This window comes from Eublepharis macularius, chromosome 15 (assembly GCF_028583425.1).
Source record: "Eublepharis macularius isolate TG4126 chromosome 15, MPM_Emac_v1.0, whole genome shotgun sequence".
NCBI lineage: Eukaryota > Metazoa > Chordata > Lepidosauria > Squamata > Eublepharidae > Eublepharis > Eublepharis macularius.
This window is the reverse complement of record NC_072804.1, coordinates 58,318,857-58,328,521: the sequence shown is the minus strand read 5'-3', so window position 1 is coordinate 58,328,521 and position 9,665 is coordinate 58,318,857. Positions and strand designations below refer to the sequence as shown.

General features: G+C 65.3%; 2 protein-coding genes across 4 annotated transcripts; both read left to right on the top strand.

Annotated features, from left to right (window-relative positions):
- The first annotated feature begins 1,313 nt into the window (after window positions 1-1,313).
- On the top strand, window positions 1,314-5,475 carry CCNP (cyclin P). 3 transcript variants are annotated; one of them, XM_054998770.1, is made up of 8 exons: window positions 1,314-1,635; window positions 2,300-2,387; window positions 2,559-2,665; window positions 2,750-2,848; window positions 3,057-3,212; window positions 3,561-3,719; window positions 3,964-4,160; window positions 4,930-5,475. In XM_054998770.1, the coding sequence occupies exons 1-8, from the start codon at window positions 1,336-1,338 to the stop codon at window positions 5,108-5,110; spliced, it is 1,287 nt and encodes a 428-aa protein (XP_054854745.1). In that variant the 5' UTR covers window positions 1,314-1,335; the 3' UTR covers window positions 5,111-5,475. The 3 variants fall into 3 exon arrangements, with proteins under 3 accessions (XP_054854745.1, XP_054854744.1, XP_054854743.1); XM_054998769.1 differs by having other exon boundaries at window positions 2,300-2,665; window positions 2,753-2,848; XM_054998768.1 differs by having other exon boundaries at window positions 2,300-2,665.
- A 245-nt stretch (window positions 5,476-5,720) lies between these two features.
- Window positions 5,721-9,319, top strand: TTC9B (tetratricopeptide repeat domain 9B). The gene is made up of 5 exons (XM_054998973.1): window positions 5,721-5,775; window positions 6,576-6,637; window positions 6,783-7,308; window positions 8,964-9,146; window positions 9,237-9,319. Exons 1-5 carry the CDS (start codon window positions 5,721-5,723, stop codon window positions 9,317-9,319), a joined length of 909 nt encoding a protein of 302 aa, XP_054854948.1.
- The last annotated feature ends 346 nt before the right edge of the window (window positions 9,320-9,665 follow it).

The following is a 9,665-nucleotide window of genomic DNA, read 5'->3' as shown; positions in this document are numbered from 1 at the left end:
CAGCTGCAGGGCCGTTTTCTCTCCCTACAAGAGTTTGTTTATTCCCCCTTCAGAAAAATGTGGCAGAGAGTAACAACAACACAAAAGCCACTGGTGAGTAAAAGCCAAATGGTAGTAAAGATGATCTGAAACGGTCAATGGCTGTGAAATGATGCCAGTTTGCTCGCCCTTTTGTATGGCCTGTGCGGCAGTGGGTGTTTCTGGCCCTCCAGCAGGAGCGCTCCACTCTGGAGCCCACAGAGCTGCTGACTGGTGTGCTGAGATTTCCCCCTGCTTCTGCACCTGCTCAAAGTCTGACCCCAGCAGCGTTCCACCCCCTCCCCGCCTAAGCCCTGACCACAAACGAATTTGCCAGCGTGAAGTCCCCACCCAAGGGCCAAATGCAGAGGGAGCGCCCAACCCTTGTTCCGTGGTGGGGTCAAGGAGAGGGGGTGCTGGTGTAATGGAACCTCCTTGAAGTTTTCTGTCCCCTTAGGTGTGCCTTGCTCTTTGCCCCCTTTTCAGCAAGAGAGAAGGTCTCCTGTTGATAAATAAAAATAAATGAGGTAAGAGCATCTACCTTGACCCGAACAGCTGCAGGCAAGCCTGCCCTGGTCATCTCCCAGAAGCCACGCAGGGCTGGCCTTGGATCGGGAGGAGGAAGGCCAGGGTCCCGCAAACAGGCAGGCATGGCAAATCAGAGGTGGGTTTCTTGCCTTGAAAACCACAGCAGGAGGCGCCAGGAATCGGCTGCGCCTTGATGGTCCTTCAGGCTTTACCGAATTGAGAGCACTGTTGCCCCCCCCCGCTCCGATCTGGCCTTGACAGCCACTGCTGGAACTTTTCCTTGCCTGCCCCCAACTGCAGAAGTGGTCCACTGAAAGCGGGGGGGGGGGTGCCACTCCATATTGCAAAGGCTTCCTTGTCCCTTGCAGGTTATTGTCTTTGGGTCACGGTTGTGCGGGGGGGGGGGCACGCCTGACTGGGCCCTGAGGCGCCCGTCGGGGCTCCCGCCCGCCGCCCGTCACATTTTGGGGGGGGGGATCGCTCCCGCGTCTTGGAGCTCTTCCCGTTTGCTTCGGGGGGGGGGGCTGCGGCGGCTTCCCCAAGGAAGGCCGAGTGATGCCGGCCCCAGGAGCTTCTGCTCCTCCCCGCGCGGAAGGCGACGAGAAGCGCCTCGCTGGCCCCAGGGAGTCCCCGGGAAGAGGCGGCCCGCCGCAGCGCTACCCCGAGCCAGAGGCGCCCTGTGGCCCCGCCCGCATCCCGGGGACGGCTCGGCCTGGCCACTCCCGCCGCCCAGCGCCTCATTAGGCCCCCCGGCCGCCTCGGCCTCGGCCTCGGCCTCGTGCGGCAGCCATGGCGGGGGCGTCCGCCCAGCGCGGCGTGCCGGGAGCGGCGTGGGCCGGAGGGGCAGCTCCGGGGGCGGGGCGGGGCGCCGTTTCCAGCCCGCCGCCGCCCTTCCGAGGCCCGACCGCCTCTCTCCCCGGGCCAGCGGCCGCACAGGGGCGCGTTGCCGGAGCGGGTCGTCTCGGCCCGGCGTCCCCGGCCGGGCCCCCGGAGGCGGCGCGGCCTTTGCTTCGCCGGGCAGCGCGGCCGCAGGCCGAGGAGAAAAGGGAGCCCCTGCGGAGCAAGAACGGCGGCCGCGGGTGCGGGCAGGTGAGTGCGGGCGGGCCGCGTTGCTCGCGGGAGCCGGTGCCGCCTCGACGCCTCCCGGGCGCGGCCTCCCTCCAAGGCACCGGCGGCGGGACGGGGCTGCTCCCTCTCGCAGCCCCTGCCCCGGACGACTGAGGCGGAGCTTCAGAAGAGAGCCCCGCCGGGCGGGGCCGGGCCGGGCCGGGCCGGGCCTCGGGCGGCTCTTCGGGGGCCGAGCTGTCGGCCAGAGCGGCGGAGAAGCGCCGTTCCCGTTCTGGCTTTGCGAGCTCCTTGCAAGCTTGTCGCGGGCGGAGCTCCCGCCTTCTGCCCCCCCCCCGGGTGGGAGTTCGCGGCGGGGGCCGAGCACGGGTCTCCCTGCACACTGGGGGCGCGGGGGGGGGGAGGCGCAGGGCAGGGCTGCGGGCGAAGCCCCGGGAAGGGGGGGCCTTGTCCGACCCGCGGCCCGGAATGGCTGCGCGGGCGGGGAGGCTCCGTCTGGGCCCGCCTGGAACGGCCCTGGCTGGATCGGGCCCCTTATCTCGCACGCGCAAGCCGCCGCTCGGCCCACAGGCTCCCGTGCAGCAGCCCCGACGGCGCTGGGGGTGGGCGGGCGGGCGGGCGGGGGCTCTTTCCTTCGCTGTGCGCGAGCCGCGCGGGGCCTTTGCGCGACTCTTTCTTCTTGGCGAAGGTCTGGGGCGGACAGGGCGGCGCGCCCGAGAAGCCCGGAGCCGCCTGCGCCAGGAGCGCCGCCGCCGCAGGGACCCCCCGGCAGAGAGGTAGGGAAGGGCGCTGGGGGCCGGGCCGGGCCGGGCCGGGCAGGCCGGCGGCCTCGGGGCGGAAGCCTCCCTCCCTCCCTCCCTCGGGCCGCTTCGAGGCGCTGCGGCCCGGCCTGGCACGGAGCAGAGGCCCAGGCCCGGCCGTTGTCCTTTCTGTGTCCCGTCCTGCAGCGGCCCCGCTCTCCGCGCCCCTCGGCCAGGAGCTCTGCCGCGCCCTGCAGCGGATGCAGATGGGCGTGGAGCAGGAGTACGCCTACGACATCCTCCGGAGCCTGATGGTGAGCCGCGGCGGGGAGACCCCTGGCCGCGTGCCTCAGCGGCCGCCCGCCTGCCTACCGACGCCCCCCTCTTGCTCTTCCCAGCAGGAGCAGCCGCGGTACACCTTCCGAGCGGCCGACGTGCCCCGGGCCATGACTGCCGAGCGGCGGGCGCTCATCGTGGACTGGCTGGTGCAAGTGCACGTAGGGGCCCCCTTGCTTCGCCTCCCCTTGCCGGAGAAGCTGCCCCCTGCGGGAGGGGACGGGCGCTCCGGCGGCTCCGGGAGGGAGCTGGCTTGGTCCGCCCGCCGGCCTGGCTTGGAGGCCACCCAGGCTACTGCGGGTCCCCGGGAAGCGCGGGTGGAGCTGCGCTGGGTGGGCTGGCCGCCTCTTCACCCTCCCCACTCTCCAGGAGTACCTGAAGCTGGCAGACGACACGCTGTACTTGGCCGTGTACCTCATGAATGCCTACCTGACCAGGAGCCCCCTGCGGGTGGGCCTGCTCCAGCTCCTCAGCCTGGCCTGCCTCTTCCTGGCCTGCAAGGTGGAGGAGAGCTCTTGCCCCCCGGTAAGAGTCCCTGGCTGAGGGAGGCGGCCTGGCCTGGCCTGGCCTGCCCCCCAAGTGGCAGGAGGAGGAGCGGTGTGGGGGCTGACCCCCTCTCCTGTGGTGCTGGGGGTAGTTCTCAGTGCTGCAGTGGTGGGAAGGCTGGACAGGGTCTTTGAGGTCCACGTTCAAATCCCGGCTCTACCATAGAAGCTGCCTGAGTCTTTGGGGTGGGGAGGGCAAGCAGGGGAGAACAGAGCAAGCTAGCTGTCCCAGAGAGTCTGCCTGGCATTAGCAGGAGGGCTCCTGGGAGGGGAGCAAAATGTTCCCGACAGCCCAGGCTCACTCCAGGCCTGCTCTTCTCCCCTCCAGCCTGCTCAGCTCTGCTTCATGGCAGAGGACTCCTTCAGCCCAAAGGACCTTCTGGGCATGGAGCGCAAAATTTTGTCCCGCCTCAAGTTTGAGCTGCACTACGCCAACCCTGTCTCCCTGCTGCGCCTGCTGGCAGAAGTGGGCTGGGCCAGCTTGGAGGTGAGGGGCTGTGGGGCGGGGCGGGGGGTGGGGCCAGGAAGTGGCACCTCCCCCCCGCTCCACTTCCTGATTCCAGGTATGGGGTGGATGCTCTTTACCCCGTCTCTGCTCAGGAGCCCGAGTGTGGGTGCTGCGTTCTTGCAGGCCACGGGGGGGGGGGTGCATGGGAGGCGGGGTGCTGTGCAGCTGGACTCCTTGGCTGTCTATTCTGCAGTGTAAGCTGCCCGTGTCGCTCCTTCCTCAGGTCCAGTACTTGGCAATGTATTTCATGGAGCTTTCTCTGATGGAGACGGACAGTGTGGTTGTTGAGCCGGCTCAGCTGGCTGTTGCTGCCTTGTGCCTGGCACAGCGAGTCCTGTGTGATGGCACTGCAGGCGCCCAGGCTCCTCAGGGGAGCTCCCAGGGCCCTCAGGGCAGCCCTGCCAGACTCCACATGTACAGGTACGAGTTGGCACCAGATGTGGGGCCCTGGGGGGGGGGGAGGCCCTGGGATCTCCTGTCTCATAGCAGCCTGGTAGTGGGGGTGTTGCATGGGGAGCTTTCCCTGGGGTGGGCAAGGCTTGTCCCCGTATCTCATTTGGAGCCACTAAGAGATCCAAACTGCTGAGTGTCTCCATCCATCCTGGAGGTACATCAAGATGGGTAGTCATGTTAGTCAGTCTGTAGCAGTGGAGAAGAGCAAGTGTCCGGTAGCACCTACAGGACTAACAAAATGAGTGGTAAGAGTAGGAGCTTTCGTGAGCCACAGCTCCCTTCTTCAGATACGGCTACCACTAATTTTGTCAGTCTTATAGGTGCTACGGGCATCCTGGAGGTTTCTGAGATAGCTACAAAATTGCCAACTCCTTTAGCATTTGCTGTTCAGGTGCCCAGTGAAGCCTGAAGAATTCTTGGGTGTGTTTGATAGTTTCAGGTGTTGGTATGTAGAAGCTGGACAAGATCCATGTCCAGTAACTCCTTAAAGAACAACTAGGTTTCCAGGGGATGAGGAAGTGTGGGAGGTGAGTCAGAAAGGGTGATCCGGGAGGCTGTCTGGCACGTTCGGCCCTTCCAGGCCCATCTGTGGTGCCTGCCCTTGGTTGTGGCTCTGCTGGAATGGGGCGGGTGGGGGGGCCGTGGCCACATCTGCAGCTCCTTTTCAGTCGGCCTTTGAGAACTAGGAATGGCTCAAGAAATCCTCCAGCCTGGCCTCTTTCCCCCCGCATTGCAGTGAAGCAGAGCTGTCTGTGGTGTATCCCTCTATGGCCAGGGCAGCCCTGCGAGGAGGCCGTTCCGCCCTCCAGGCCACCTTCCGAAAGTACTCCAGGCCCCAGAGGCTCTGCACCAGCACCAAGTCTGCCCTGACCGATTCCGCCTACTTGAGACGCTTCCTGGGAGGCTGCAGCTCCTGAAGCAGGGACCTCCGTGGGGCTTCTTGGGGGCCCACAGCAGGACGGGGAGCACCTTCCCGGGGACGGCACTTCCTGCACCTGTCTGACAGGGAAAACCCAAGGCTTCGGAGCCCCCAGAGGCGGAAGGAGAGCTCAGGATCCCAGGAGCAATTCTTGGCCTTCTTGCAGATGTCTGACAATGTCCCTGGCGTGCGGACAGGAGGGCTGCTGCCTTCCGTGATGGCTCCTGTGTCTGCTCCGCCTACTTGCCGCTATCCTCTTTGCCTTGCCTTGGGGGTGGCCGGTTCTACTCCCAGGGCTGCTGCCCTCAATTTCCATAGGCCCGCTTTAAAAAAATGAAGAAAATGGGACTCCACAAGCTTCTAATAAAATGTGTGCTGTTCGCTCGTCTTGGTTATCCTTCCTGCTGCTTTTCCTTGCTGCCCCTGGCCTCCCCCTTGTAAGCTGCAGGCTCCTCTGGGCTGCTCCCCTGAGCCACCCGGTCTCTGTGGGTCAGGCAACACTCTAGGGGCCTCTTGGCACTGGTGGGCACCGTATTGCCAGTGGAGACAGGAGCGTCCCGCATTGCCCTGGCCTGAGTCAGAACACCGAAACTGCTGCCTGGCTCACCATGCCCCTGCCCTCCTCTCTCCTTTCAGGGTGCCATCCCACTGCCAACGAGCCTGGTAAGGGGGAGGGGTGGCTTTCTTCCCTGTATGTGGCAAGGGCTAAGAGGTTAATGAGTGCAGTGGTGTGTAGTGGTTAGAGGGAAATAGAGGAAAGGGGGGTCTTAACTGCTCCCTTGAGCTCCCTTATACGGTGGGAGGGTTGTTAGCAATAGGCTCCAAGTACTTTGTCCTCCTGAGAAGGGCCCCCCCCCGCCCTGTCTGTTTAGATCATTGGGATACGGAAGTCTGCTGTGGGAGCGGCATCCCCCTTGAAGAAAAAGGGAAACCGTTTTATTGGAGAAGTGGGGCGGGGGGGGGAGAATCCAGAAGCTGCTCTTGGCAGGAAACCAAGGAAGCCTTTTTGGCAGTCCTGAGCTGGGCCTCGGTAGCCAAAGGCCCTCCTCCCCTGCCTTGGTCTGCTCACTCCTTACTTTGGAATGGGTCAGGGTTTACTGCCAGTGCCCCCACTTCAGTGATTGGCAGGAAATGTACTGAAGTCCCTCAAGGCAGTTCCCCTCTTAGCTGGAGGAAACTCTTCCCTGTGTAAAAAGAACCGGGCAGCCCGCCCCCCCTCCCCAGCTCTTCATCTTCTGCTCTCTCTCCTCTGGCAGCGGCATGGTTAATGGCACTTAGCTGTGCTCAGACTTAGGCTTTTCTTACTTCATTTCTTGTTCTGGGCGTCTGCTGTCCGAAACGGAGAGGGAGGCTGCTTCCAAGTCTTTTAAAACTCTGCCTCAGCACCTTGAAAATTCTCAGGTTGGGGAGGGGCTTCACTTTGGATTAGATCACACGTCAGGGACGGCTCCTCCTGGCTCTAGGCCCTCCCGGAGACGCTGGAGTTGTAGTTTTTTCCTCAGGCATCACCTCTGGGCGTCTGAGGGTGAGCCTGCTCGTTCCTTGGAGGGCGAGAGGGAGGGGAGCCCCAGCCCTGCTCCGGCTCCGCCCGCCTTGGCTGCCCTCTGCCTTCCTCAAGTCCAGAGCGGATGCTGATGCTGATGCAGTGAGAATTTCCCACAATGCACTAGAGCGCTGTCCTCGGTGCTGAGGCGGCCGCCGCTCTGCCGAGCAGGAGCGCATCCTCGGCGGCCAGGCCAGGCCAGGCCAGGCCAGCCGATCGGTGGCTCTCTGCCTGCCGCGGTCCCGTCGTTCTGCACAACGCCCTGTGGCCGGCGGGGCAGCGGAGGCCCGCGCTAAAGCTGGTCCGGCATGCGGCGCTGCCTGTGACGGGAGAGATGGAGAAGAGCTGCCCGGAGGCCGGCGGCGGGAGCGCGGCTGCCGTGGGCGGAGGCGCAGAGCTGGAAGCCAAAGTCCAGAAGGCCGTGGACTTCAAGGCGGAGGGCCAGCGCTGCTACAAGCAGAAGAAATTCCGCGAAGCCATCGGCAAGTACCACCGGGCCCTGCTGCAACTCAAGGGGCTGGGGGCCGGGGGGCCGGCGGCCGGGGACCCAGCCGAGAAGAGCCTGCTGGGCAGAGCTGGCTGGCACCGGCTCACCGAGGAGCAGCGGGCGCTGGCCGAGAGCACCGAGATCGAGTGCTACAACAGCCTGACAGGTAAGGAGAATCCGCTCAACAGGCCAGGAGGCCCGCCGAGAGGGCGCCTTTGAGCCGCCTCTCCACTTGGAAAGGGGAACCAGACCGCTGGGGCCAGGGCATCGCAGGGGGTGGGGGCAGCAGAGGCCAGGCGGCTCTGAGTTTTGGAGCAAGTCACGCCGGCAGGGATCGGCTGCCTCCCAAGTCCCAGCCTGGCGGAGTCCCGCAGTGCAAAACCGATCCCTGGGCATGCGGGCCCTTCAGTCACAGACCCCCCCCCCGCCCCCCACACACACACCCTATTTGCGTGCGCCTCCCAGGGGCGGCTTGCCTCTGAGATGGGCCCCGGCACCCCTTACTTCGGGTGAGGCAGACCAGGCAGGGACCTGCTTCTTATGCTAATGCCTGCTTTTAAGACGAGGGAGGCGCTGTCGGAACCGCCCTCCTCCTTGGGGAAGGGTCTGTTAGAAGGGTCGGTGCCTGACTCCGGCCAGCTAAGAGGAGTGGACTTAATGCCCAAAGAGAGCGGGACAGGTGGCCAACGTTATGTTAAACTCCTTAATGCTTTATTTATAAACAGTCTTTCCCCCTGAGACTCCAGGCAGATTCGTTTCTCAGACATGAAAATGACAGTCCTGTTCCTTTGATCTCCTCTTGAACAGCTGGGCAAAATGACCCAGGGGGCCAGGAGAGCTTTCCTGGCCTGGCCAGACAGGGCATGCCACTCAGAGGGGAACCTCAATAGCCAACGCAGGGCTGTGGCGAGTTGTCGATCTTAGCCGTCGGCGGGAAGGGGCATCTTCGGGCGGGAAGTCGCTCTCTCTAGCTGACGAGGTGGCCCTGCAGACGGGCAGACCGGAGGCCCTAAAAGGCTTCGCAGGTGATAGGCGGCCCGGTTGCCTGTCTGAGGACCAGGGGGTGGGTTGCACAAGAGGGGCTTTGCTCGCGCCTTTCAAGTGGGTAGCAGTAAGTTCTGCGGCCAATCGTGCCTTCCTGGATTTCCAAGGTGGGGCCTTTTGAGAGTCAGAGCTCGAGAGAGACTGAGCCGCGGCGTCCTGCACCAGCCGGCGTTGCCCAGTTAGTTTCAAAGCCTGTCCTACAACCGTCCAGCCCGCCGAGATCGAGGCGGTCAGGGTAGGGAGCCGTCCTTCAGGCTAGAGGCAGAGGAGGGACAACGGCACCTGCTGCACCGACCCAGTCAGTGTCTTTTGAATGGAGGGCGCAGCTATGGGGGGGCGGCTCAGGCCAGAAGGGCTGCGGGGAGGCAGGCGGAGGGGACCCGAGGGAGGCTCTTCCGGCAGGAGGAGTGAGGAGGCCGCGGCGGGAAGCGGAATGTTCCTGGCAGTGCAGGAAGCAGGCGCAGCCGGGTCAGGGCCCGGGTCAGGTGGGGTTGCTGCAAAATTGCCGCGCGTTCTTTTAGTTTGGTTATTGCCACAGCTCGTGGCGTCTGCAGCGCACTTCTTCGGGGAGGCGGGTTGGGAGCCAGCGCGGGAGCCAGTTCCTAACGCGAAGGCCTCTGCCTGCGGCTGCCGGGCTCCGCAGCTGGGCCTCCACCCCCCACCACGCGCGCCAGCCTCCGGAATCGGGACTTCCCCCAAGTGCGCGGGGGCTCCCGGCCGGCGCCAGCCGCTGCACGGCGCGCACTCAGGCCGCCTCCCGGCGCTCTCTCCCCGCAGCCTGCCTCCTGCAGTCGGAGCTGGTCAACTACGAGCGCGTGCGCGAGTACTGCCTGAAGGTGCTGGCCAAGGAGAAGAGCCACTTCCAGGCCACCTACCGCGCCGGCGTGGCCTTCTACCACCTGGGCGACTACGACAGCGCGCTGCGCTACCTGCGCCAGGCCCGGAGCCGCGAGCCCGCAGGTGGGGGCCGAGGGGGGGCGGGCCGGGGCCGGGGCCGGGGCCGGGGCGGGCGCCGCCGCTGACGCTCCCCTCGCTCGCCTTCCCTTGCAGACACCAACGTGCTGCGCTACATCCAGCTGACCGAGATCAAGATCAGCCGCTGCAGCCGGCGGGAGAAGGAGCGCATCGCCTAGCGCCAGCACCGCCAAGGCCGGCCCGGAACCTCGTTGCTGGCCTGCGGGCGGGCAGGGGGCTCTTCGGCCGGAGGGACCAGGCCCAGGCTGAAGGAAGGGGACCGGCCCGGGCCACCCCAGGCCCGCCAGGAGAGCGGCGCTCCGCGGCCGGTGATTAGCGAGGCTGGTTTGATGCACATCCCGCCCCCCCCCCGCCCCCGCCGGGGAGCTCCAGACCGCAGACGTCACTCTCCCCTCCGCCGTCGGATTTTCACAACAACCCCGAGAGGTTGGCCACGCCCCCCGGCTGTCCTGGGGCGAGTAGGCGTGGCAGTCCAGTCCCCTCCGGCCCCTCCAGCTCTCCGGC

What these genes read in the sequence shown, in the direction of transcription:
- CCNP (XM_054998768.1), top strand. Translation starts at nt 1,336, where the DNA reads ATGGCGGGGGCGTCCGCCCAGCGCGGCGTGCCGGGAGCGGCGTGGGCC. An exon ending in GCGGCCGCGGGTGCGGGCAG is followed by an intron (nt 1,636 to 2,299) that starts GTGAGTGCGGGC and finishes TTCTTGGCGAAG; the next exon opens with GTCTGGGGCGGACAGGGCGG. An exon ending in TGGGCTGGGCCAGCTTGGAG is followed by an intron (nt 3,720 to 3,963) that starts GTGAGGGGCTGT and finishes CTCCTTCCTCAG; the next exon opens with GTCCAGTACTTGGCAATGTA.
- TTC9B (XM_054998973.1), top strand. Translation starts at nt 5,721, where the DNA reads ATGCCCCTGCCCTCCTCTCTCCTTTCAGGGTGCCATCCCACTGCCAAC. An exon ending in TCCCACTGCCAACGAGCCTG is followed by an intron (nt 5,776 to 6,575) that starts GTAAGGGGGAGG and finishes TCCTGGCTCTAG; the next exon opens with GCCCTCCCGGAGACGCTGGA. An exon ending in CCGGAGCCGCGAGCCCGCAG is followed by an intron (nt 9,147 to 9,236) that starts GTGGGGGCCGAG and finishes CTTCCCTTGCAG; the next exon opens with ACACCAACGTGCTGCGCTAC.